Consider the following 27,429-nt stretch of genomic DNA (forward strand, 5'->3'; position numbering starts at 1 on the left):
TCAAATTTGCACATATTTAAGAGGAAAACAAAAGGCACAGAAAAGTAAATGTCTCTTTGTGTAGACCTTGTAGGGAAATGAAATTGTCCATGCAGGACAATAAATATTCAAGGATGCTTGAATGCCTGTTATTACCGTCATATACCATCACAAACTAACCAGACAGCAGGGAATAAAGTGTCTGATGCCAAAGATTTCCTGAAATTTTCCCAACCTTAAGTGTCTACAAGTGATCAAGAGAAAGTTTTATCCATGTACAATGACTGGCCAAAAAATTGTCTCCCCATCTGGACTGATAGTATAAACAAATATGTAGGATTCCTTTATTACAGCAATATTTTTTTCAGCTGGAAGCAAGCTCTTTAACCTTAACTGATGCAGTGAGAAGCACCTCATTTCTTAAACAACCATCAGACTCAGACTCAGCTTTATTGTCATAGATATGATAGAACAAAATATGGTTACCCAGGTCTTGTTTTTTGTAGGATGAAAAAAAATAAGAGGACAAAATATACAATAACATATACAGTATAAAAGCTAAATAGGATAGAAAAAAAAACTATCATAAAATATGCTAAAAAATATATAAGAAAATAAACTTTGATGTAATAATAGTGTAAAATATTGCACAATATACACCAACAGTAACAGTTAAAGTGGTGGTGGAGTCATCTTCAAAGTTGTTCACCATGAGGGAAGTGATTCAGTTGCGTGAGCACAGAAAGACTAATGGATTAGTGATAGGCTATCACTGGGGTTTTACAAATTTGAAAAAAAAAATTGAGATGAAAGTCATATGCTGCTTTAAGGTGCATGGTGGACAGTATATGGGGGAATTCAGGGGAGGGTGCGAATGCAGACCCCCACTAGAAATTATGCAGTCAAGATTCCCACATTCGGGGAATTCGCAGGGGTCAGCACAACTGGAGTGCAATGGTTGAGCCTCGCCCTGAGTGAACCACCTTCTTGATCTTAGTATGTCCCCTACCAGGTAACCATCAGTTTGACAGAGCCTAAAGATTGGAAAATTTTTCAATGGAAAAGGTCATGTGATCTGATGAGTCCAGGTTGACCCTGTTCCAGAATGATGGGTGCAGCAGGGTGAGAAGGGAGGTGGATAAAGTCATTACCCATCGTGCCGAATGCCTACAGTACAAGCCTGTGGGGGCAGTGTTATGATCTGTGGTTGCTTCAGTTGGTCAGGTCTGTAAAATGACAGAAATTAATATCATGGGATTGCAAATTATTGAAACGATGCTGTAATCAAAGGCAATCCAATGCAATGTTGGAGTCTGGGACTTGTTCTTTGGTCAATGTAATAATAAATTACAATAATTATAACAATGCATTATTATTATGACAGCAGACAACCTGAATAAAATAAAATGAATACGTACGCGCTCGTGCCTCACAGCAAGAAGGTCCTGGGTTCAATTCCAACACCAGTCAAAGGGGGGTGGGACCTTTCTGTGTGGAGTTTGCATGTTCTCCCCGTGTCTGCGTGGGTTCTCTCCGGGTACTCCAGCTTCCTCCCACCATCCAAAGACATGCACCAATAGGTTAATTGGTTAATCTAAACTGCCCATAAGGTGTGAATGTGAGAGTGATTGTTTGTCTCTATATGTTCAGCCCTGCGATGAACTGGCGACCTGTCCAGGGTGTACCCCGCCTTCGCCCCTATGTAGCTGGGATAGGCTCCAAGCGACCCCTGTGACCCTAGTGAGGATAAAGCAGGTTCAGAAAATGAATGAATGAATGAATATGTACTCAGCCTCAACTCTACCCCCTGCATCATGGAACAAAATAGAGCACCTTCTAATATTAAACATAAAACTAAAATTCACTTCAAATTTTTTAAAAATCAAACCCCTCCACTTGTAATTGTTTTGTATAAGTATGCTGTATTTTATTGAATGTTTTATTAGTTTGACCTATTTTGACTGCATACACTGTTGTTGCGCTAAACGATGTCCCGTTTGTGTGATGCATTGTTTCTTGTTTTATTGTGGCAAATGAGGACCGAAAATAAATGATGATGATGATGATGATGATGATGATGATGGAAAAGTGTGTGAATCTGCATCTTGTCTCAATTCACTTTAGAGCACATGGATTTGTTTTGTGTCTGGTTGTACAACTCTGATTCCTGGTTAAAGGCAGCCCAAGGGGATTCCTCCGTCCCTCTGCGGTCTTGGACCATCCTCTTCATCAGTCCCATTGATCAGCCTCTGTTGTGATTCAATTACCAGTGATTGGGTGATCCCCAGTCACGTGACCGTCCTTCGACAGGAGTTTCCACGACAGCTGAGTAGCAGCTATATGCGTTTTTCCAGCGGTAACATTGATCCTTTTTGACTCCGCTACGACCAAGTTTCGTAAAATGGGAGACAAGAAGAGTCCCACAAGGTAACGCAGCCGCCGGCTTGTTAAATGACGACATTACGTGGCCGTTAGTGAACAGAAAGCACGGTCAATGGATGGAGCTGTTTTAGTGAAGTGTTCATGGCGGCTGGCTGCTTTAATATGGGCCATCTGTCTGTGGAAACTGAAAGCACCTCGTCCTCGTTGACCGACTTCTGAAAACATTATCAGGTTTTAGAATCGTTTCTGTTCAGGTTTATTAGTCATTACCTTAGAGGTTGCCTCAGAGAACAGTGCCGTCGTTGGTAAACATTCGCTGTGCGTGTGTTTTTGTTGTGTTGAAGGCCGAAGCGGCAGTCCAAACCCTCCCCCGACGACGGCTACTGGGACTGTAGCGTGTGCACGTTCAGGAACAGCGCTGAGGCGTTCAAGTGCATGATGTGTGATGTCAGGAAGGGCACGTCTACTCGGTAAGAAGCAACTTTTATTATCTCAAACCAACCGAGCTCATCAGTGACTTTGAAAGCGCCATGTTTCTGTCCATGTGGCCTGCATTCACTAAGTCATGTTCTGTAAGAAATGTTCCCATGTCAAATATACAAGTCACCACACATTATAAAACCAAATCTATTGTAATGTTGTAAAGATCACACTACAAACCAAATGTGTTTATTTTTTATTTAACCAGCAAATGACTATTAGGTAAGATAGATTAATATTATATAATAAAAGATAATAAAAGATACATTTATTTGGCATATGCACAGTTATATATAGTACAGTGCAGTTAAATGTATTTTTGTAACTGCATCAAATGGTAATGGTTGGTGGTAATGATTTGAAAAAAATTACATGCAGCACACAGCACACACTCTTTGACATATTTTTCTTTTACACATTTATCAGGCTATTCCTGCTTCATTTGAGTGCTAGTTCATATATTTTTAATACTGCTTTTATTGCTTTGTTTAATTCTTACTTTTAATATTATTACATCTATGTTGCTGAAACACTGCAAATTTCCCAGATGTTGGACTAATAAAGTATCTTATCTTATCTACTCATTGAGATTAGAAAGCTGCTGGCCAAGATAAGCAGCAGCCCAATTAGCCAGGTTACAGACAGTGTAAGAAGAAGAATCTCTTCATTTGTCAGTATATATTGTACAAGTGGACATGCAACACACACTGACCCACTGCATTTATCCCATCACTAATTGAAGCTGCAGGAACACACCACACACTGCAGACTGGGAGCAGTGGGCTGCCATGTTAGGTGCTGGGGAGCAAATGGGAGACTAAGGGGTTTGCTCAAAGTCAGTCCAGAGAATTGAACTGGTGTCCACTCAGAGACAAGCCAGATCTCCAGCCCTTTAGGCTGGGGACATAAATAACACCCAGAGATAAATATACAGACCTTGTATGAAATACAAGGAAACTATATCACAATGAACTACAGTGGTGCAGTGGATAGCACTGTCGCCTCACAGCAAGAAGGACCTGGGGTTGATTCTAACCCCAGCTGATGGGGGGGGGTGGGACCTTTCTGTGTGGAGTTTGTGTGAATTTTCTCCAGGTATTCCGGCTTCCTCCCACCATCCAAAGACATGCACTAATAGGTTAATTGGTTAAGCTAAATTGCCCTTAGGTGTGAATGTGAGAGCAACTGGCTGTTCATCTCTATATGTCAGCCCTGCGATGAACTGGTGACACATCCAGGGTGTACCCTGCCTTCACCAATGGGTAAATGGGATAGGCTCCAGCACCCTGCAACCCTCTTGAGGATAAAGTGGTTCAGAAGATGAATGATAAATGAAACAAAGAACTTTAAATACAGAAGTTTAAAAAAAACAAAAAAACAATCTACAGCCAGTTGTTTCGTCCTCCATACTTAAAATCCCTTTAGAAGCGTTCAATGAGACCAGCTTCTTCAGTCTTAGAGCTTAGATGTCCTTTATTTCAAGCAGAGGGAGAAGCAACTATAGATGCCATCTCATTCCAGACCCTTGGAACAGACAGAAGGAATAAATGCGGAGACAGAAGACTAACAACCAAATATTAGTTGAGGCTCACTTTATTATTTATGTCCAGTTAATGTCCATCTAACTAACACTTATTCACAAACAACATAATAAGGAAAAAATATTAGTAGGTTCTTCACTGAGTCACATAAGCAACAAAATGGCAAGAGGGACTGAAAAAAGGACAAAAATCAATCATTGGTGTACAGAAAATAGTGCAGATGTACTGCAGACATAAATAACTCCAAGGGACTCATACAAAAATAATAGGCATGTATTGTCACATGATCAGCTGTAATAATGTCTATCCCTGTCAATTGCCCTGCTGCCTGTGTTGGCCAGGACCCTCATGAATTCATAGATAGATAGATAGATAGATTGATAGATACTTCTTCCATGACCATGCTCAGTAATTTGTTTATTGCTACTTTCTGAGGGTCATTTGAAAATCTATGACCCGCATGTTGTCATTTTATATCATTATTATTTTTCTAAACTCTCAATGCATCTGAAATGCCTAAGCCCCCAGGAAACCATGTAAAAATCTATATACTGTTTCATTTATGAGACTTAAATGAAAGATCAGACTGACAGAAAAATAATTATTATTAACAAAAAAGGAAAAAAGACTGTTTATAAAAATTAGAATAGACAGACCGCATATTTTCACATTACACTCAGACAATTGCAATCAACAAGTGAAAGGAATATGCTCATAGAAGAAGTAAGTGCGAAGTGCTTGGCCACGAGGATAAAAATGCTGTACAGTCTTTCTAGTCACCCTAGTCTAATACAGATCTGTAATTGTTCATATCTCCATTAAGCTTATTTTTCCCTTTTATTGAAATTGTGCTGATTCAGCTTTCAGTCAGTGAATATATGACCAAAAAAGACTGAAAACTAGTACATGTTATGGTGTATTTATGAATCTTATTGTAGAGTTTCTATTTCTGTTGTGTTATGCATTACCCTTTAAGAAGTAGAGCCAAAGAAGTGGAACTTAGTGCAGGTTCAGGTACATAGTTGCATTGAGAGAATACATTTGTCCCTTATACTCATTTTCCACAATTCACAGAAAACACAGCACCAGATAACACAAAAAAAGAAGATATGGGTGATTTTTTTTTTTTTTTTTCCTCCTGATATTTGTTTATCTGTAATAATAATAATAATAATAATAATAATAATAATAATAATAATAATAATAATACTCGTGTGTAATATGTTTGTTTGTTTTTTCAGAAAACCACGGCCTGTCTCTCAGCTGGTTGCACAACAAGTAAATCAGCAGTTTGCTTCACCTACACATCCCAAAAAGGATAAGAGAGAAAAATCAGAGAAAGACAAAAGTGATAAAGAGCCAACACTGAAAAAGAAAAGCCATAAAAAGATAAGGTAAAGGTTCATGCTTGTGAAAGTAATGATATGGATTAGCCACAGTTTGTTTTCAATCTTCTTTTTGTGCTTCACTGAAATATTTAGCATCCTCAAAGCAACTTACCTTTGTCTGTTTTTCTTTTCACAAGGCCCAGGTTAAAAAACATAGACAGGAGCAGCGCCCAACATCTAGAGGTCACAGTTGGAGACTTGACTGTAATAATCACAGACTTTAAAGAGAAAGCCAAACCCACATCCACTTCAACGAGCACTGCCTCAGCAGACCCGCACAGTCAAAGTGGCTCAAGCTCTGACAATGCTGAACGAGGAGTCTCCAGGTCCTCTTCGCCACATGGGGAGGGATCGCCGGTAAACGGAGAGACTCACTAACCTTCACACTTCAACTCAGCACAACCTTTTCTTCTGCACTCTTAACAGCCTCAACCAGAGATTAACTTCAACATGCACGTTTTTTAACAAGTTTGAATTCCAATTTGACAGCGTTCACTTACTTTTCAGGTTGTATTTTTCACTGCCGTCTCATTTTTGACAGAATTCAGGAGTCAGGATGAACGCTGCACTCTCAAGTTAAAGAACTGTTTTAGCAAGATATGTCCTGATGAACTGAAAAAGGAAACGTAGCATTAAATCCTGGACATTAGTCAAAAATTGTCACTTGTTGTGGCAGGTTGTCAATGTCATATTCAGGTGGTTGTTCACATTATTTACTATTAAAAGTATTCAGAGTGATAATGCAAAAAATAAATGATGCATTATGAAAGACAATGTGAAGTCATCTCAGAATTGTAGTTTACCCTTGTTACCATTATTTGCACTTGATGGCATCTTATGTTTTATATAAGCATTATTTCCACTTTTGTCATCATCAGCATATCATAACACTGTTGGTTATTGGCCTTCATCTTTTTTTAATGCCACTGGATGCAATCATTCTTCTACTGTCTAACATTTGAGTAAAAAATATTGAACATTTATTCAAAGTATGCTTCTCCTCCTCTTTGTAGAGTTAAGCATGGTTTAATCTATAGAATGGTTTATATTGTAAAATAATGTGGAATAAAATAAGTTGTAGATACCTCAATATAATATCCTGTTCATTTTCTTTCTTCTTTTTTTAAGAAACCATTTTTTTTATATATCCATGAAAAATAACATCATTTACTTTAACACTGACAAAATTAAACTAACATCCTAGGGCTGCTACTAATGTTTCAATGTTTGTCAATTAATCTGTTGAGTATTTTTTCAATTTTTTGGTAAAAAAAAAAAAAAAAAAATGTAAGCAAATGGTGAAAAGGTGCTGCCCAAAGCCCAAGGTGTCCTCCTCAAATGCCTTGTTTGATCCGCTGAAAGGAAAGACAACAAAGTGGAAAGACACCAGAAAATATTAACATTTAACATGCTGGGATCAGAGAATTTTGGATTTTTTTTTTTTCTTTTAAAAAAATTGACTCACTCCAATGATCAAAAAATAGAGGTCAATTTGTTTTAGTCTGACAATTGATTAACGGTTGCAATTTTTATTGTAACTTTTATCTCAGGTAAAAACATAAAATAGAAAATGTTTCAATAACTTGCTGTAATTTCGGGCTCATAAACAAGGCACTTAAATGTGATTATAATGCAATTAAATAACTTTGAAAGTAATTTAAAGTAGCTATATTTCTTTCCACTGCTTAATTACCTCCGCCAAGGAGGTTATGTTTTTGCCAGGGTTTGTCTGTTTGTCTGTCCGTTAGTGTGCAACATAACTCAAAAAGTTATGGACAGATTTGGATGAAATTTTCAGGGTTTGTTGGAAATGGGATAAGGAAGAAATGATTAAATTTTGGTGGTAATCGGGGGTGGGGGGCGCCACTGATCAGCCTTGGCGGAGGTCTGCGCTCTCCGAGTGCTTCTAGTTTTGTAGTGTAACATTTCAGGTCAGTGTTCTACCAGACCTCCACTACTTTAACAGTTAATGGCAATAAGATAAAATGTGATTATCTGAAAGATTTCAAGGCAGTTACCTGAATTAACATGTAGTTTGCACACTCTTCACTCCACACTACACTATACAAACCGGTTACACGTGTAACAGAAGTGGGTGGGGCGGAACGATGTAAACACCAACTGTGCACTCCTTCAGTTTACCTTCAGTCAAGGGTTATTGCTTAGATTAGTTAGCTACATCTCATGCTAGCTCAACTATAAAAAAAAAATGTCTCCGTAGCGTATGAAACAAAAATGCAAAATGCGATGCTATCTTCATGCATTTCTTCTGTGCATGCTCTTTACCTTCTTTTCACTGTTGTATGTATTCAGTCAACTAGCCTCCACCTTGGAGGACAGAGACGAGTGGGACCTCAGGGAACAGGGTGTAGCCGACAAGAGCAGTCACGACAAAGGGCACTTTCTCAGGAAAAGGCCCGGATCGACAGGCCTTCGACACCATGGAGAAGAACTTGACAGGTAGCTTTTCCAGCCAATATATCTTAGATTTTTAGGACTTGTGTGCTATTTCACGTAATAATTGTCCAAAGCAGTATACAGTTGGCAATCGCTAGGAATGTTTGCTATTTCTACCCAGTTTTACGGACCAGAAATATAAATTTATACAGCGCTAACTTACTTTGCAGTTCAAACATTAGCAAGCTAGCATGAAGTGGCTACTTTGCAGCTAACTGCTGGTAAATACACTTATCTTAAGATAGGTTATAAAATCCAGGTTTTAACGCAAGCGACAAGGTTCGTAATTTTTCTGACTGAATAACAACCAATTCCAGTATTTTAATTGCGCTGTTTTGGACTCATAACCTGTTCGACTTCACACTAACAGTTGTCTAGTAATCTGTCAACAACCACCTGTTAGCTAGATCACTAAGCACTGCAAACCAATTCTGCCACTTTAACTTTGGACTGGATATAAAAGATCGCCATCTGTTCATCAGCTAAATCTAAGAGGCAGTTTAGATCATTTCCATACAAGCATACGGTTTGTGTCCCTCAGATTAAATTTATTACTGAGGAAAGATCATGTTTTCGTTCTGTCAGGTGTAAGTCAGTTTCTTACTGGAGTCCATATTGGAGACTGCCTGCCGATGTTTGTGGAGTGAACTACTTAATGGAACCGTCTCCTGGGTATGACTGATTTTGTGCATCTCAATAAAAAAGGATAACAGTGAATATTGACATTATAACTCACAGGTTCACCGTTTAATGTTTGGCCCATTAACTGCATTCACTGTCTGCACTGTGACCACTTAGAAAAAAAAAAAAATTCCATGAAAAAAAGAAGTCCTCACAAGTATAAAACCGCTTCATAAAGCACAGTTGTATGTGTTGTCTTTTATCGCCACCTGGACCCTAAGTTTCTGATATAGGTTGACAATAATTTCATTTTTAATGGCTATGTAGGGTCATTCTATGCCAACTCACTCCAAAATTTCCCAGTTTATGTTATGAATTCATTATGTAAAATCTCTTGTTAAATTCATGGGAAATGGCAAAATCCTATTGCTTTACTTATTACATTTCAGTTATGACTTTTTTCAGTTTGGCAATTGTGATTCTTTAAATTTGTACCTTAATTCTTCATTCATTCATTTTCTGAACCATTTAATCCTCAAGACGGTCATGGGGGGCATTGGAGCCTATCCCAGCTACCAGTGGGTGAAGGCGGGGTACATCGTGGGCATGTTATCAGTCACTGACAGGGCTGACCTATACAGGCAAACAACCATCCACATCTAAGAGCAAGTTACACTGACATATTAATCTATTAAGTGTGTGTCTTTGGAGGGTGGGAGGAAGCCAGAGTACCCACACAAACACAGAACCACACATACAGTGTGTGTGTGTGTGTGTGTATATATATATATATATATATATATATATAAACATGAACTGGAAAAGTCTCAGTTATTTGGCATGGAATGACCCTTTAGTCCTCCAGGCTCTCAATGAGTCAATTTTGGCCTTATTCCAAAAATGGCAAAAGTCAGTGTCTACACCCTGACATGTCTGAAATAGCTGAGAAAAGAGACCACCCTAAAAAACACTTCTGATGGAGCCCACTGGAGCCTTGGGTTTTATGATTAGCCAGAGTCTGAGCTGTCAAAAAGATATAAAGTTTAAATTCTTAATAAGCTCTTATACATCTATGCATGCATCGAAATTATATTTGTTTTGAACCCAGCTCACTGTAAACAACGTGTTACAACCTGCAGCCATGCACAAAGAAAGTTCTTTAAACCAAAATACTGACATATACCACATATGGAAGTTGGAAACTGATCTGTTACCTATACAGTAAGGCCTAATTCAGAATATCCAGACAGATTATGGTGTTTATGTGTCACTGTCAAATTTGGAACATTGTCATATTTAGATTAGTCACTGATAATAATGTTCACCTTAACATACTCAGTGTCATCTCAGTGTTGATAAGTAAATAAGAGGTGTAAGCATTTTCTTCAGTAACTTTTCATTTTCCCTTGGTATATCCTCTTAATATCAGAAGTACTTCTGGGCAATACCTACAGAGTTTTTAAGCCACAAATAAATGTGTGACAAGTGAAAAATCATGAGATCCAAACATGAAAGAGGTAGTGTACACTGAGAACCTGAATGCAGTACAGTGTGTGAGTTACAGTCCTGTTTTACATCCTTTCACTAACAGTTCCAACCCCACAAGGCTGAGTACTTGTCAGATGATCCTGCCACCTGTGTTAATTTCTTTACATTGTGCCCATGTACATGGAAGAATAAAAACTAATGAGCTACTGACTTTTATATTATCTTGGTCTTTTAGAGAGAGATCTGTCAAGGTTGTTGATGAGTGGAGTCACCTGGCTGTGGTGGCTTGTGGCCCCAGGCAAGAGGAAACTCTCACCATGTTGAAGTCTGCCCTGCTCTTCAGCAAAAAACCTCTGCACTTTTACATCTTCGCAGAGGATGAACTCCATGACAGCTTCAGAAGTGCTGTAAGTGTCCTGACAACAATGTCCTGTTGCATACTGTATTTATTTATTTGGGCACACAAATTCAACTACTTTTAACACAGTATATTATATCATTGACATATATATCTGTCGGAATCATGACATTTCCACAGTTTCATCATCAGTGGGGAAAAGAACAACTAAATTTTGAACTCTTGCGTTTTGATTTTTGAAGAACAGTTTCAATTTGTGCTTATCTTCTTTTAAAGATGGACTCCTGGCCACAGATGGTTCACATGAAGTTTAAGTTCACCATCTTTCCCATTACTTTTCCCAAAGAGAATGCAAAAGAGTGGAAGAAGCTCTTCAAACCTTGTGCTTCTCAGAGGCTTTTCCTCCCAGTAAGTTCCAAATGGTTTTTGATGCATTAAAAAACGATTTTCAGCATTCAGTAATTATATATTTTTTTTCCAGTTAATCCTGAAGAATGTGGATTCTTTGCTGTATGTGGACACAGATATTCTTTTTCTCCAACCGGTAGAGGACATCTGGGCACTGCTTTCTCATTTTAATTCAAGCCACTTGGCTGCCATGGCTCCAGAGCATGAGGAGCCACGCATCGGCTGGTATAACCGCTTCGCCCGTCACCCTTTCTATGGCAGGACAGGCGTAAACTCAGGGGTCATGCTTATGAACATGACACGCCTCAGGGAGAATTTTTTTAAGGTAATGGGAATGCATTTTATTTCTCTCATCATGTTACAGCATTACTTTTGTTTTAAGCCTTGCACCTGTTAATATGCTACTACATGTCAAAAGTTATGTATACTAGACATTTGGAATATTACTTTGCAATAATTCAAATTTCAAATACATATTTTGTCACACAGTAAGTACACAGATCAGATAATTTCAAGACAGCTCCACAGTCCAGGTCATGTTGTATGGTGGAATTATGTTACTGATTATAATGCCACATTTAGAGGTGGAGTAAGCTGTTCTTATCCAGTGTGCTTTTGTGAAATTGTCTGTGTATTCCACAAAAAAATGTTTGTAGCTCTGGTTCTGTAAACTAATCCAATCAACACTATTCCAGTTGGCCAGCAACTGATAAGCAATGCAGTGTGCTTTAATGAATTTCCATACTGTGTTTGTTGAAACGTTGATAAATAGGTGACAATATTTTAGGGGCTTTAGAAATAGCTGCACTACCAAGATTTACCAGTAGAGGTCAGTATTGTCATTCATTTCTAAATCTGTGGCATGACCATACAGGCAAAACATTTTCTTTGATTTAATGTAAAGTGTTGATAAAGAGATTAATTTCCAGAATTGCAGATTGTTATTTCTTAAATGCAAAACTAAACAAATGTTCCCTGTTATGTTGTTGTTATGTTTCCCTCTAGAATGATATGACAGCAGTCCCTTTACGCTGGGAAGAAATGCTGATGCCCCTTCTTCAGAAGTATAAACTCAATATCACCTGGGGTGATCAGGACCTCCTTAACATCATATTTCACCATAATCCAGGTTTGTGGTAACACATGTATTTATTGCATGAGGTTTTAAGGAATTCTAAGCTTTTTGGGATGTTTGCCCTCTAACCCATGTATTTGCTTTGTAATGAGTGTTTTTTATTAAACAGGGGGGTTATTTGTACTCAAAATCAAAGTATCTGTTCATTTTCATTACAGAAAGCCTGTATGTTTTCCCTTGTCAGTGGAACTACCGTCCAGACCATTGTATTTATGGCAGCAACTGTCAACAGGCTGAACAGGAAGGTGTCTTCATTCTCCATGGTAACAGGGGAGTTTTCCATGATGACAAGCAGCCAGTTTTTCGAGCAGTCTATGAGGCCATCCAAAAGGTAGGGATAGTTCCAAGTAAGTAGAAATCTATTTTGTAGGTTTTTTCACACCTCCACTTTTCTTTATTAAAAGTGTGTCATATACAGTTAATGGCAAAACTTCATAATTAGCCCCTTCAGTAGTCAGGGAAGTATTTTTAATAGTCATTGTTAGTAATTGATCTTTTTATGACCTCTGTGCCTTTGTTTCTTCAGAGGACAGTTGTGTAGGTATTGCAGACTATTTGGCCAGACATTTACTAGTCATTACTTTATCAATAGGCACTCCAGGCCATTGCTTTTCTCTTATGGATGCTTCCGTCTACCATTGCTTAATCAATAGCCTGTTAAATGTTTCCGTCATCCTGTCATGGATGTCCCAACCCAGGCAAATCAACTGCACCCTGCTTCGACCGGTAAAACTATGGTTTGAAATGGTGTGAAACTGAAATTCATGAATGCTGACACAGTTATGAAGGAGCTGACAAAGACAGCCTTTACTTGAATGATTCCTAACATCATTTAATCAATAACACATCACAAGGAGTGATTTACATTTTTTAAGTAAAGTAATGTTTACTATGTATTGACTCATTCCCAAAATATGTAACGTGAAAGCACAATAAAACACAAGCCCACTGTTGGTTTGACCTAACTTATAGCAGTTCTGAACATGATGGCTTTGTTTGGATGAAAAAATATGACATCTGTCTCACTGACTTGAAATCCATGTCAGCCTTCAGAGCTTCACTGTTCGCTGAACACTGTCATCAATGAAGTAGCAAATGATCTGGAGAGCTCCCTTACTGCTGCGCTGGCGGTGTGCCTTCGATCTGCTCTTGTTGATTTCAGCACACCGGTCACCATTCAAGCAGCAATAGGGAGTGCAAGAGAAGCTTTACTAGCTGGTCTCCATCCATTACCGCCACAGGGCCCAACCTGGCCGCTATCAGCACGGGCAGTGTTCGCAGCCATTAAGTAAATGAGCAGGCTTCATTATGGGGCACTCGGCCCTCATCCCTCCATCAGTCTCTCAGACAGCACAGACACACATACTGCATCCAAGACCGCACATACCAGATCCCACCTAATTTTAGGAGTTGGAGGAGAGCTTTCATGTTGTCATTAGTCTGTGTAATGTTGGTGCAAGGTCTATGACATACTAGGGTTTTTAATGTATAATTAGAATACTGACTAGATTTCATTAAAGCATTTATCACTGCTTCCTGTTGATCCAGCTACTTGAGCCCCCTCCCACTCAGTCCATTGAGGACAGCATTCTACAGCCTGGAGCAGGTAGTTCTGGAGGAAACTCTCATTTCCATCCCACCGAGAGCTTCTTAGTCAGCCTGCTCCCAAGGCAGGCTCTCTGAGCCAGCAGAGGAGCTTGCAATAAAGGGCACTACCATTACCCAGCCAAGCCCACAGAAGAGTTGTAAAATTTTTAGTGCTGATGCGAGTTTGAGACATCATGATGGCTGTGTGGACAACGCACCACCAGCATCCACATAAAATCGATAGGAGGCTGTTAATGGTGCTTTATTGCCTTCTGCACTATATGAAAGATAATAAAGAAAGTGTGCTTTGAGTAACCTAATGCTGGGCCAAACTGGAGTCAAATGAGATGCTGTAAAATAGTCATTTATTCTTATTTACAAGAGCACAATAACAATGGCCTGCCTCAATATAATATAACAGATTTGGTATCATATAACAGATTTGAATCAAATACAGATCTCTTTCTTAGGTGACAAATGTGGCACTGAAATTTTTATTTTTTTGCCAAGGTTGTCACATGGACATGTAACACAACGGAAGTGTTTTTTTGAGAGCTTTTAATGTCACGTACATGTCACACAGTAGATCAAAATCTGTCCTGTTTTATCAAATGTGTCCATTGTTTGATCTTTCTTTTTGGTACATTCAGTGAAGAATAATTTCCAGCCAGATGGTTAAAGATAAGGCTTCTGTAGATTTTTTTCAATAATATTATGACAGTTATATTCAGAAATTTTCTGCTGTCCGTCGTCCTGGTGAAGACAGTCTTTGGCTTTCTTCTCAGCTGCTTTGTGTTATAGGCAGACGGACAGACAGCTAGCTGAGGATAGACAGTCAGAATCAGTAGATTGGGTGAAATTAACACTTCAGGGCACTTATTCGGTACTAGCATCACTTTATAGATTGTAGGTTAAACACTATATGCCTAATTTGACAAAACCTTATGAGTGGTATTTCAGTCATTTCAGGAGAGCAGTACAAATTGAAGGAAGTACAGGCAGCAGAGATCCATAACAATGTGGGTGTACGATACAGTGATGCGAATCTCTCAAGTCAGCCGTGTAACACATGCACATTTTTCTCTTTTCAACAGTACCAGTTTGGCGAGAACATGGAGAAGTCCCTGCTTCAGCCTCTGGAAACATCGCTGCAAACCACGACACATACCTACTGTGGAAGGAGCAGCCATTTGTTTACCAAGAGGCTAAAACAGAGCATCATGTCTGTTCAACATTAGGTCATACCAAGATGATGATGATGTCAACACAACCTGTGGTGAGAGTCTGATGTGACACTCTGGAAGGGAGACTTTGGTTTATGATACTCCAGTGGAAGCATTGAGCTGGGTGACGCGCTCAGGTCGATGATGAAACATTAGCTGTTGACAAATGTGGAAAGACTGGAAATGTTCAAGTTTTATCAAGTTTGCAGGTTTAGTCTTTAACTTATTAAATCACAGCCAGGATTGGTACATATGTGTCCAGTGACATAAACCCAGTCACAGTAACTGTGTAACCAGGTAGAAAATGCACTGAATCCACTTTGACTTGCAAAGATTTTTAAACTACGTAGTTGAAGAAAACACTTTAGAAAGTCATATTTTCCAGACAATCAGGTTCTGATATTTTTTATTTCAGAGAAAACCTACAATAACTTTGTGCCCGTGATTTTCAGGTACTTGATGTGGTATTTTTTTACCATGATTTATTGTTACAGGTTTTTTAATATATATCTGTAACATACACTTCCTGGCCAAAAATAATGTCCGCTCTTGGATTTACTGAGCAAATAGTTCAGATTCTTCCATTGGATAATTACTACAGTGAAGTGATTAATGTGTTTCAACATGTTCCAAATTTTTTAACTCTAATGGAGCTTGTTTACATTACCATAAAAGTCCGATAAGTGGGAGTAATCGGATAACTTTAATAATCAGATCTAGTGCATTTACATGCACGTAAGAAGTGCGATAATCGAAAAAACCCTGGTTTAGACCCTCCAGTCCATTATCGATTTCTTTCGGAGTATGTACTACATAGTGATGGTAGACTTAAACTTCCTTTTGTCCTCTGCTCACACCACTTGTAACTTCCATTCTCTATGTTTTTAATTTTGTTTACACATGCGCAGATGTAAAAGAATTAAATAAATCAGATTAACCTGTATACATGCAGAAAGATATTGGTGTATCTGATAAAGCATATCAGATTATTCTGTTTACATGGTTACTTGAATAGTCTGATAACTCCAGAAATCGGATATCAATCGGCGTATTCGTGCGCATGTAAACAGGCTCATTGATGCTGTGAGTAGCTTCTCTTTTCTTAAACAACCATCAGTTTGACAGAGAGCATAAAGACTGAACTTTGTTTCAATCGAAAAAGGTCATGTGGTCTGATGAGTCCAGATTGACCCTGTTTCAGACTAATGGGCACATCAGGGTGAGAAGAGAGGTGGATGAAGTGATTACCCATGATGCCGGTTGCCTACAGTACAGGCCAGTGGGAGTAGTGTTATCATCTGAGGTTTCTTCAGTTGGTCAGGTCTAGGTTCAGCAACATTATGTGTTCATAAAATGACAGTGATAAATGTTGTGATGTTGCATAAGTTCGCCAAAACAATGTAACAGTATGAATGAATGTGTGCTGTAATCAAAGCTAAAGATGGTCCATTGAAACTTTAAAGTGTAGGATGTATTTTGGCCAGGATGTGTGTTTATTTTGACCATAATGTACAAGTTTTGTCTACCACTTTAACTCCAGTCAGTTAAAAGGATATCACTTGTTTTTAGGTACTTGTAAAGTACAAAGGTACAGTTTTTATTTTCTGTTTAAGGTTACAAAGTTCATTATGGTTATTTGAATTATATAAAAGAATATATATGTCAGTATTTTTTTTTTTTATTGTATGAAAGGAAGCACATTGTGTCTCCTTATTAATGACTATCATTTTCATGTTTAAGGGATGAGAGTTTTCAGACTGTTCTCTACTTTACATGGTTGATGGTTTTAAGTATTTAACTTTACCAGTGTCAAGATATTTTATTCTAACTGGAGTAGTGTCACACAGAGCAGTTCCAGTCAAACCTGTAATCATGAAATCTTTTCCCAGAGAGTTATATAGACAAATTGCACTATTGATCTGAGAGATAAAGGATTGTAATGATGCAAAAAGTAAACATAAATGTATAAATGCATATCAAATGTATGGGAAATACTATTTTATAAACTCTGATTTTTAATGTGCCCATAGTTATTTTTCTGTTCCTTCATTCTTTCATTTCATTTCATTGCGTTTTGCATCTGCCATCATAATCTCTTTGCATAAAGTGGTTTACTGTACTTCTTGCCCACTTGCTCCACACAAAGACTGAGCTCCAGCTTCGTCCTTGGAAGCAGCAACAAGCTGAAAAAATAAGAAATCAATGCAAGAAGAAATCAATGTGAAGACTTCAGAAAGTGTTGTTAGATTGGCCAAAAAGGAGCTGATGTGTCTGGGTCAGCAGCCTCTGGCTCTTCATTTCACAGGCAGATTGACAGACATGCCTGGAATAGGCAATGGGTCTGCGTGATGAATTTAAAATGGTCTCTGAGCTAAGAAGCTGTTTGTCCTTTGTTTTTTTTCATTCTGAAGACATTCAAAGTGTGCAAGGTCCAGGAAAACCATTGTGTCTTAAGAAACAATTATTCCTTAAGAAGATTTACATTCTGTTGAGCAAACTGTAGTGTTTTAGTGCTAATGCTGTTTAAACACTACCAAGGAACCTCTCAGTTTCAGTCATCCAGAACATAAGAGTCATTCCAGGAATTTGCATATTAGGCAATTAATGGCTGTACTGCATTTTGAGCTAATGGGCTGGGAGTTGAGTATTTAATGAAATAAGGATATGGTCAGGATGGTAGAAGTTCATTCCTAACCCGAGGCTGTATTACTCCTACGCAGACCTGGGTCATATGCTACAGGCGATCATGAAGGTTTATGAACTTTTATTAGATACACCATCCTCCATTTCAAAATACTTTTTCACCTCTCATTACTAGTGTTTTTTACTTTATGCACACAAAATAACTGAACAAATATGCACTAGAGGTCAATTTCTCTCTCCCATGAGGTAATTATGCATTTGCAGAGAAATGCTAACTGTTATTATTGAATACCTTCAAGCACAGCACTTTGTGAAATGGATGTTTACAACTCCAAAATGCAAAGCATGCTGTGTTTTTAGGGGAAAGGCTAATGCTACTACAGCCTGGTTTCACTCCCAGGTGATTGAGGTCTCCTTCACTCTCCGTCTTAACAGGAACTGCCAATGGATTATTCATGTTATAGCTCGCACCACTTGCTCTCCGTGATGTTCAATAGCAATTTTCAGCCAAGACATAAATTAATACAAGCATAGGGAAACACAGAGTAAGAAGTATCACAACTTAATGCAATATGAGACAGTTCAAAGTCGTCACCATCAGATTTATCTTGAGAAAGTAGGGAGACATTTATGTAAAATATAAGACATTTAAAGTTTCATAATGACAAGATGTGTTTTTCTGCTTGTTTGGAGTCCATTTCACCTGAGGACTTGAATATAAACGATGTACACTTGACATACTTAAGAGATGTATGCACCTCACCGGTTCAGTGATAATGGCAGAATTTCTCTTGCTTCATACATAGCTAAAGTGTGATATTTGTTTTCCTTCGAACAGAAAAGTGGCTACGATGAAACTGAAGGGCTGTTGAGTCTCAGATAAAATAGATTACTCAACACAAGAGTTTTACTCATCAGTTACTACATATGAAAGACTGCTCCTCAACCTTGTAAATTTGCAAGACAGCACTTCTCGGGGGGATAAAACTCCACAGAGTCTCATATCTTGTCAGTTTGATAAACTGAACAAAGTGACAAACCAGATGAGAGGGAAGTAAAAAGTTCATCGCAGCTGAATGGACCAAGAAGAAAATCATTTTTCCCCTGTACATCTATCTTTCTGCTTCCCTCATTCCTGCTGTAGATGGATATTATTTAACTCGTGAACATTTTCATCAATATTACATTTGCCTGCACTGCTGAGACAGGTATAATTGTGCTGATATGTCAGTGTTTAAAACAATTAATGTAATTTACCGTTGAACATTAGCTATGCATGGATCCTTCAGCATCATGCTGAGAAGAGAATTTGCCACTGTAAGCAGAACAAGATGAGATATATGCATATGCAAATAACATGAAATCTCTAGTTCAGTGCCTTCTCTCACAAAGTACAACTATCACCTTGTCATGAAATGAAGTTCAATGTAACCAATTTATGACAAAGTAATGATTTTAGGTGGGGAATAATCTATCCAAGATTCAAAACAAAGCGTTATATTGTCATGTGTACAGTAAAAACACAGGTTTCCCTGTACAATGAAAAGCTTACTTTGCTGTCCACACTGAATGCCAAGAGAATTTAAGATGTTTCAAAATAGAAATATAATCATTTAACTAGGAAGTTAAAACAAACAAAACAAAATGGCCTTTAAGAATGGCATGCAAAAGAGAATGAGCATTAAAAATATAAATATATATAATCTATGACAGCATTTTAACTCCTCTCATCTTGTCATTTGGCAACAAGCACTAACTTGATTGATTGATCGTGCTGTCAATTTAGACTTCAGGAAAAAAGTGTCCTTTTATCTGCTTATTTCAACCTGCAGTTCCCGTCCTTAATTCAGTAGTTGTCTACCCAATTCTTTTAATCTATCCATCAAAGAACAGAAGGTGAGCTAAATTATGGCCTCACAGCTACAAAGTGTGGATCAATGTTTCAACAAATAATCCATACCCCGTCTAGGTAAGGGTGCTGGTTCCTCTTCTCTGGCAGTGGTAAACAACAGCTGAAAAAGCCCTCTGTTTGACCTGAGGGGCTCTCGCCTCCGCCGCCATAGCACGGACGATACCAGGGTATGTTTTATAGATGCGGAACATTCAAACACACAAAAATAAGGATGTTATTACTCAGTCTCTCTCTTGTATTGGCTTTTTATGGCCCGGTTGGTGCAAATGTCACTGAGATTCAGCATTTGGAATGCACAAGTAATGCTGTCTGTATTACCACTCATAAAAAAGGGTATCAATCATTTCAGCTGACCTTTTTCCCCTGATAAAGTGTCTCATCAATGAGCCACCTTCCAGTGCCTGAGGCCTAAAGAACTACTGGTTCTAATCAATGCCATGCCAAGTACTGTTAGTGAATAATACGCCTCATGATTCAATATCCCACACTTTCTTGATTGTGTTGCAGACATCAATGACAAGTAGTATTAATGGACAGAGCATGTGATTCATGGTAACTGACTGACTGCATAGACTTATTACACGCATCCACTTTCACGCATTGGCATCAGTGTCCATAAATTGTTTGCGATTTGGTCAAATGCCAAGAGTGTGATTATGTTTGGATGCAAATGAATGTACGGTTATGTTTGTGTGTATGAGCTGACTTTTGAGGAAACACATGGCTAGCGTTGGTTCACATTTTACTTTGTTTACTGATGTTAACCTGTGCCCAACTGAGAAAACTTTTAAGTAGTTTTAATGACTTAATAATTGGACTGATACTGATTAAAGTTTGCTCCTTGCAGTTGTTTTTTTTTTTTTAATAAAGGATGTCTTTTCACTTTGTGTTCTTAGTCTCCTGAGTCCTCAACCTCATATACTATAGGTCATTTAATTGTCTTCCCCCACACACCCTTCCTTCCTGGCATTTCCTAATGAATCTATCATTCGTAGGCCCACACACAGAGGTTGCTTCATTGACTATTGGAGCGACTCGACCTGTATGTGGAACCTTTAATTGTTTTTCACTGAGTCTGACAGCCAGCAACACATGATGGATTTGCCAGAACACTTATCTCTGACACGGAAAAGGACAATCTCCGTAAACCTTGACAAACATTCACAGTCAAATCAGACCTCTTGTAAAAATCTGATTTAAGGCAGTTGGGACACAATTCTAATGGGTGGATTTTCATGGCACCAAAGTATCTCTCATTTGGAGTTGAAAGTACATTTAAAGTAGTACAAGAAAAATCCCTAGGGTAAATGGGCTGTTCCACAAACTCTACAAATTACTCCAAATCTCTCTGTACCTCATGAAATGCTCCCTGTGATTGAAGTGTTAAATGAGCTGGGATCTCTGGAAAAACTTCGACATGCCCCTCATGTGAAACCTATTATGAAAACCTAATCTCAAACTAATTTAGCATTCTATTTCTTGCACTCTGAGGCATTTATAGCACTGAAATAGATTAATCAGATGCATTACAGCAACAATGCAATTTAAGGTTACCAGGCTGCAAAATGCGTAATGAGCTGTATGGTTTCAGCCAAGGAATATGGCACAAAGTGCTTCAAGAAAGCCATTTTTCAGACTCCCTTATTATTTTCAAGGGCACTTTGACCACCAAAACATGGAGATGGTTCCTCATCAAAGCTCTTATAAGTCATTATCATTATTTATGCATGCTTGGAGGAAGCAAGGACGTAATTGCTCAGTGATATGACTGATAGTAGATAAGTATAGGTTACACAAAGACTTGATTGAGTATTTCTCAGGAAAATGTCATTCTGACTGAAGCAGACGTCATTTTGTAAAGTGAACTACGAGGGCTGTTCAATAAGTTCATGGCCTCACCCAGAAATACTGGTTGTTATAATACAGGATGTTACATTCTTTCGTGATGGGATAGTGATGCTTGAACATCGATGGACCAAGTGCATTGCTGTAAATGGAGATTATGTTGAAAAATAAAATATAAATTATCAGTCTGTGTTGTTCTGTTCTGGGTGAGGCCATGAACTTATTGAACGGCCCTCGTACATCCAACTTCATCAACTGCATCTCAACTCTTCTGGATGTATTTTGAGCTTTTAAAGTGACATTTTGATCCTGTAACCAGCCTAAAACTAGGTATATGACATTGTTATATTCTTTTTAGTACCTTTACTAGTAACCAGGAAGCTGGATGGGTCCAACCAGCCAATCCCTTTTCACACAAGGTTTTGCCAGGTTTCAGTGTCAATTTGCTTCACTCGAGAGACTAATGCCTATAATTTGTCATCCAGGATCAAGCTGGGTCCTACTGTTCAGCTGCTAATAATGAGATTAGTAGAAACATTCACATTATTTAAAAACTTGTCCATCAGGACTAGAGAACAACCAGATTTCAATTAAAGGGGGAACTCTTTATTGTCGTGGGACCCAGAGCTAGCCGCTGTTATACGCCTCAAGGGTCAGACTTCTCTCTGTTTCATTATCTCTCTCCTGCATGCATGGATTTCCTTTTACCTGTGCCTGGCAGCCATTCTTTGAACTCAATATTCCACCTATAGAGACGTTCAATGGAAATCAATTGACTGCAGAGTCAATCAAAAGTGTTTCATCAAGTGAAACATTTAGTATCGGCACTGTACGCTTTTATAAAATGATTACATTTCTTGCAACAATGCCTTTTATATGGGTGTCTACTGAGATTGAACTTTCTTTTTTAGGTCTAATATTTTAAAGGCAAAAATGGGTTTGTTATTGTATTATGTATCCCTGCTTTGCTAATCTGATCTACTGTATCTAATCTAATATTTCAGACTCTCAACAGCGGGGGGAAGTTGTTTATCAGAGCACGCTTAGGACTACCAAAACCACCAATGAATTAATGCTACATATGCACAGATTGGATCAGTCACTGAGTAAAGTATAAAGCTCACTGTTTATGCACATCTGTATTATGGTATTGTCAAATTTTCTTCTCCAACCTAACACTCATAGCTCATTATTTTGACAGTCAGTCTAAATAACACTGTGGCATATAATGTTCACGTGTTGCATCTGCTGATAGTTTACATTATAGCTTTGTTAGATTAGCTCTGTTTTAGACAGAAAACAACCACAGTAAAACCCCAAATCACCTCTATTTTCTGTACACTTTGTGTTGTCAGTAATCTGACCTAAAGATCTGTTTGGAATCAAACAAACAAGGTCAGAACTATCACAGTTCAGTCTGCACCACGGATCAACAAAAGCCAACATTGCAAAGATCATAACATCACATAATAATTTTATACCTTCATAAGCATCATAATGAAACTCACCCATGTAAGAGAAACACTTGAAATTTCCCCTTCAAACTCTATTTTTTTTAATTTAGAGTGGCGTCCAGTGGATGAAACCATAATGCTTGTAGCTTTTATCACTTTGTCACTTTATTTGACATTAATAGTGTTTCTTAGTGGTTCTCATCCCATCTGATCACTTCATCACACTTTGGTCAAAGGCCCTGTGTTGATTGTTTTACTCGAAAAAATAAAGGAAGGTCCGCACAACCTGTGAGCTCCCAAAACATTTATTCAGCAACGTAACGTTTTGGGCTGAGGCCCTTCATCAGCCTGAGGACAGACAGACTTACACAGGTGTTTTATATACAGCGTCTAATCACAACACGTGACCTGCAATGTACGTCATTTTAGAGAAACAGAAAAAATTCTTTTAAAACTTTTCAAACATATGATCAATTATAAATGATCAAGAGTCAAATGTTTCAAATGTCCATAAATACCCTTAGGCAAAGACTTCATACAGATTATCAACAAACACTGGCACATAATACAATCAGATCCGAACCTAAAAGACTTCTCTGCTCCACCACGAGTTGCATTTAAAAGACCACCAAATTTGAGTAACATGCTGGTTTGGGCTCATTTACCTCCCCTGACGCAGCCACATTTTTTTTACAAAACATACCACATGGTAACTATAGATGCATCCACTGCACTCAATGTAATTTTACGCATAAAACACAGACCTTTACTCATCCTAGGTCTGGCAAATCCTACAAAATCAAAGGAATAATAACCTGCAACACAAGAAATGTAGTTTACATGTTAAAATGTCTATGAGGACTAGCCTACATTGGTAAAACTAGTAGGCATTTGAAAACCAGGATCTCAGACCCCAGATCAAACATACGTAATAAAGACACAAAAAGCCCAGTGGCCATACATTTCATACAAGCACAACAGTGTCAGCATGTTAAAGTACTTGGGCATAGAAAAAGCCAGTGTGCCCAGCCGAAGGGGTGATATGAACCGTTTGTTACTCCAACGGGAGGCTTTGTGGATTCATACCTTAGATACACTTAACCCCAAAGGCCTCTGATCTCAGACCGTTTCTATAGACTCTTCACATCTCCCCATACATTTTCAAAATCACTCTTCACATAGACTACTTCACTCCAATGTATGTAGTATATATATCCTCACTCCAACACTGTAGTTTAGATGTCTATTTGGATGTATCTCAACGTTGCCCAAAATATTTTTTTTTGCTTTTGTTTTTGCTTTTGTAAATCTATTTTTGTAAATCTGCTTTTGTAAATTTGGGAATAAGAACTGTGCACATATGCTGTGGTGTTTGTCACCACATTTAGATGGACAGTATAATTACATGGACCTGTATAAATGTAAAGAAATTTGATTAATACCTGTTTATAAATGTGTGAGTGCAAAGCAGTCTGATCATTAAAAATTATTTGGATTTGTGGACATTTGAAACATTTGATGATTTATGATTAATTATATGTATGATAAGGTCAAATAAGTTATTTTCCGCTCTTCTAAGATGATGTATATTGCAGGTCACATGCTATTGTGGTCAGACACTGCATATAAAACACCTGTGTAATTTGTATTTATGGACATTTGAAACATTTGACTCTTGATCATTTATAATTGATCATATGTTTAAAAAGTTTTAAAAGAATTTTTTCTGTTTCTCTAAAATGACGTACATTGCAGGTCACATGTTGTGATTAGATGCTGTATATAAAACACCTGTGTAAGTCTGTCTGTCCTCAGTCTGATGAAGGGCCTCAGACCAAAAAGTTACGTTGCTGAATAAATGTTTTGGGAGCTCACAGGTTGTGCGGACCTTCCTTTATTTTTTCATGGTTAATTTTTGGATCCTGCACACCTCCTATTTTTTGGATGTGCGTGTCGTTTACCTCTTTGTTGATTGTTTTCCTCACCATGGAAGACCAGCACAGTGACTCACTACTCCCTCTAGTGGTCACATAAATCCCCATCCCATCTGTGGAAGTAAATTCAGTTCATATCTACAACACAATACACTGGCATCTTTGGCAGAACTTCAGAGCTCTTCATTCTAAACACTTCGAGGATAATTTTTGGTCATTTTTTAATGTTTGACGGTAGAAATACTTCATACAGACCCTTTAAGAGGGAACCAAAAAATAATTATAACATGAGAATTTGTCCAGGCCTGGAATCTCATAAAAGCCTTCAGTTATTACACACACGAGACACATGGGTTCAAGTGATACAAAAGTGTGTTGGCATTATATGACTTTTCCAATAAAGACCAGACTTATGTTGCAGGTGCCCTGCAACTTTATATAATATATGAATGACAATTTAATAAGAGGATTATCCTCTAATCCTGTTTGGAGATCACCAAAGTCTACTCTGTGACATTGGAGGATAATCCATACAGCTCAAATGATTATCTTTCAAACACAAACTGTGATATAATCATCTTTTGTGCTATCATTTAGCCTGAATATACAATATACTGATGTAGAAATATTCACTCATATACTGAATAATTTACGCACAGACTAATGGACGCCACCCTAAATGGTCAAAGAGTATTATTCCACACAGCTTCTTACAAAGCAATAAAGCTTTTAAAACCTTACATAAATGTTGACCAAAAAATATCTCTCTCAATTACAGATGCTGGTTCTGTTCCTGCAGTGCACCATTTCAGACTTTTAAATAGATAGAAAACCAGTAGAAAAACTTCTTCCAAAGAGAATAACCAGAATGGCAAAGATGCAATTGTTGTTGTGGATTGAAAATACAGAGAACCAGCAATAGGCTCATGTTTAGAAATGATAAATCATAAAACAAACCAGAAATGATGCAAGCAAGTGATAAGTAGAGTATTTAATTAAAGGAGGAAACCTGACAGGAGCTTTGCAGATTCATTGAAATTCAGATTAAAGATGTAGACATCGCCTTCCTGGTGTCAGTCTAGATGGGCTTGTCATACCTTATGAAACAATGGCAGTCTTGTTGATAACATAGGGGTATTTTGTAATACTTTCTGCAGCTGCCTTTCCTGCTCTACTGCCAAATGAACGGCACTTTTGAGCACTAGAGCAAAACATCATCAAAGCATCATTTGGCTTCATGGTACCAATTTGAGCAACCTTTCATGCCACTGCACTTTCTTTTAATTTCTTTATATAATGTCTAAATGCAAGGTGAGGGTAATAGAACAACTCAGCATGACTATTTACTTAACATCCCTCTTCTCTTGATCAAATTCAATTCAGCGCATGCACCCTTTACAGGTCTACAGATACAAGTCTACATCATCACATGCACATATCATCTCAAGCCATTCAGGCTTGAGACCAAATTTCTAATTCAATTAACATTTCAAGGAGATGCCATCTCCTAATCATAATGATACGGTGTGGCATTTATACAGCTTGTCCACAAAGAGCAAAGTCCTATTTAATGTCTTGCAGCACAATGTCGTCTGAGTTCCCCAGTCCATGTGATAGCTGTAATGGAGCGCCGTACAAGTTAAGAGCAATCACCCAGCTGATACAACATGATTGTTCTTTCCACCAGGGAAGCAAGAGAAGGCAGAGAAAATACAGATAATAATCAACAGTTAATTTTAAACCTTTAAACCAAATATTCAATGCATTTTGATTTCCCCTATCTACATTATTTAACACAGTGATAAAACCGGGAACACTCTATAATTATGAGAATGGACTTTAATTCTATCTTATAATTTTAAAGTGGAATAAATGCTCACTTTCTGCAAGAGGAAGGGACTGTCTGCACATTGCGAAACCTCTAGTCTACCCATGTCCTCTTGTGGGAATTTACCAATCTTGCCACAATGGCTAAAAGCTGTTATCTCTTTTACTTAAAACACCATTGTTTTTGTCTCTGTTGTGACTGAGTTGGTTTACAAAAACCACTCTTCTCTTCTCAATTGTCAGGCTGTGTCATTATTATTCAGGTGCCGCATCCCCAAGAGAAATTCTCCCCAAGGAGGCTATATCTCCTGTTTTCCCACATACGCCTCCATTATACAGTGAATACAAATAACACTATCTTTCTCTGTTGTTTCTGGCCATTCCTGCTGTCTGTGACGACATGCTGAATATGAATCGTCTCTATTGTTGTGGAGTGAAAGAATCTGACTGGTACAATAACAAATCTGCTGCGCAAATCGGGGCATCATTGTGGTAACAGTGTAGACCTCAGAAAACTCCCCTATCTTTAAGAAATAATGTTTTTATATGCTCAGTTATGTGAAGTCACTGGTCATGTTTCTCTCACTGCAGAGGTAAAATAATATAATGCTCAGACAGCTGCTTCATCTCAGCATTGATGTGCAATGCAAGTGTCGTATGACAGCTAGCTATGATAGATATGTCCATTATTTATTGACATAACACATGGATATGGAGTACAATCACCTTGGTGGATGAAAACTTTTTTTTTCTCTCTTCCCAGGTGC

General features: G+C 38.0%; 2 protein-coding genes and 1 non-coding gene across 4 annotated transcripts; 2 read left to right on the top strand and 1 right to left on the bottom strand.

Moving 5' to 3' along the window:
• Nucleotides 1-838: 838 nt before the first annotated feature.
• Nucleotides 839-999, bottom strand: LOC115421696 (U1 spliceosomal RNA). Its single transcript, XR_003935713.1, has one exon. It is a non-coding gene; the product is annotated as a U1 spliceosomal RNA (small nuclear RNA).
• Nucleotides 1,000-2,251: 1,252 nt separating this feature from the next.
• On the top strand, nt 2,252-6,862 carry LOC115421507 (YY1-associated factor 2-like). Its single transcript, XM_030137429.1, has 4 exons — nt 2,252-2,406; nt 2,706-2,831; nt 5,624-5,776; nt 5,908-6,862. The coding sequence occupies exons 1-4, from the start codon at nt 2,381-2,383 to the stop codon at nt 6,146-6,148; spliced, it is 546 nt and encodes a 181-aa protein (XP_029993289.1). The 5' UTR covers nt 2,252-2,380; the 3' UTR covers nt 6,149-6,862.
• A 1,008-nt stretch (nt 6,863-7,870) lies between these two features.
• Nucleotides 7,871-17,072, top strand: gxylt1a (glucoside xylosyltransferase 1a). Of its 2 annotated transcripts, XM_030136899.1 has the most exons (8): nt 7,871-8,230; nt 8,813-8,899; nt 10,572-10,743; nt 10,971-11,102; nt 11,176-11,427; nt 12,108-12,231; nt 12,396-12,568; nt 14,919-17,072. In XM_030136899.1, exons 1-8 carry the CDS (start codon nt 7,995-7,997, stop codon nt 15,060-15,062), a joined length of 1,320 nt encoding a protein of 439 aa, XP_029992759.1. In that variant the 5' UTR covers nt 7,871-7,994; the 3' UTR covers nt 15,063-17,072. The 2 variants fall into 2 exon arrangements, with proteins under 2 accessions (XP_029992759.1, XP_029992760.1); XM_030136900.1 differs by lacking the exon at nt 8,813-8,899 and having other exon boundaries at nt 7,873-8,230.
• The last annotated feature ends 10,357 nt before the right edge of the window (nt 17,073-27,429 follow it).

The sequence above is a fragment of the Sphaeramia orbicularis genome, chromosome 6 (assembly GCF_902148855.1).
Source record: "Sphaeramia orbicularis chromosome 6, fSphaOr1.1, whole genome shotgun sequence".
Lineage (NCBI taxonomy): Eukaryota > Metazoa > Chordata > Actinopteri > Kurtiformes > Apogonidae > Sphaeramia > Sphaeramia orbicularis.

Bases quoted from the DNA above. Each gene is read 5' to 3' on its own strand.
- LOC115421507 (XM_030137429.1), top strand. From the start codon at position 2,381: ATGGGAGACAAGAAGAGTCCCACAAG. The intron at 2,832-5,623 runs GTAAGAAGCAAC...TTGTTTTTTCAG, and splicing joins AGGAAGGGCACGTCTACTCG to AAAACCACGGCCTGTCTCTC. The intron at 5,777-5,907 runs GTAAAGGTTCAT...TCTTTTCACAAG, and splicing joins AAAAGCCATAAAAAGATAAG to GCCCAGGTTAAAAAACATAG.
- gxylt1a (XM_030136899.1), top strand. From the start codon at position 7,995: ATGAAACAAAAATGCAAAATGCGATGCTATCTTCATGCATTTCTTCTG. The intron at 8,900-10,571 runs GTATGACTGATT...TTGGTCTTTTAG, and splicing joins TTAATGGAACCGTCTCCTGG to AGAGAGATCTGTCAAGGTTG. The intron at 11,103-11,175 runs GTAAGTTCCAAA...TTTTTTTTCCAG, and splicing joins CTCAGAGGCTTTTCCTCCCA to TTAATCCTGAAGAATGTGGA.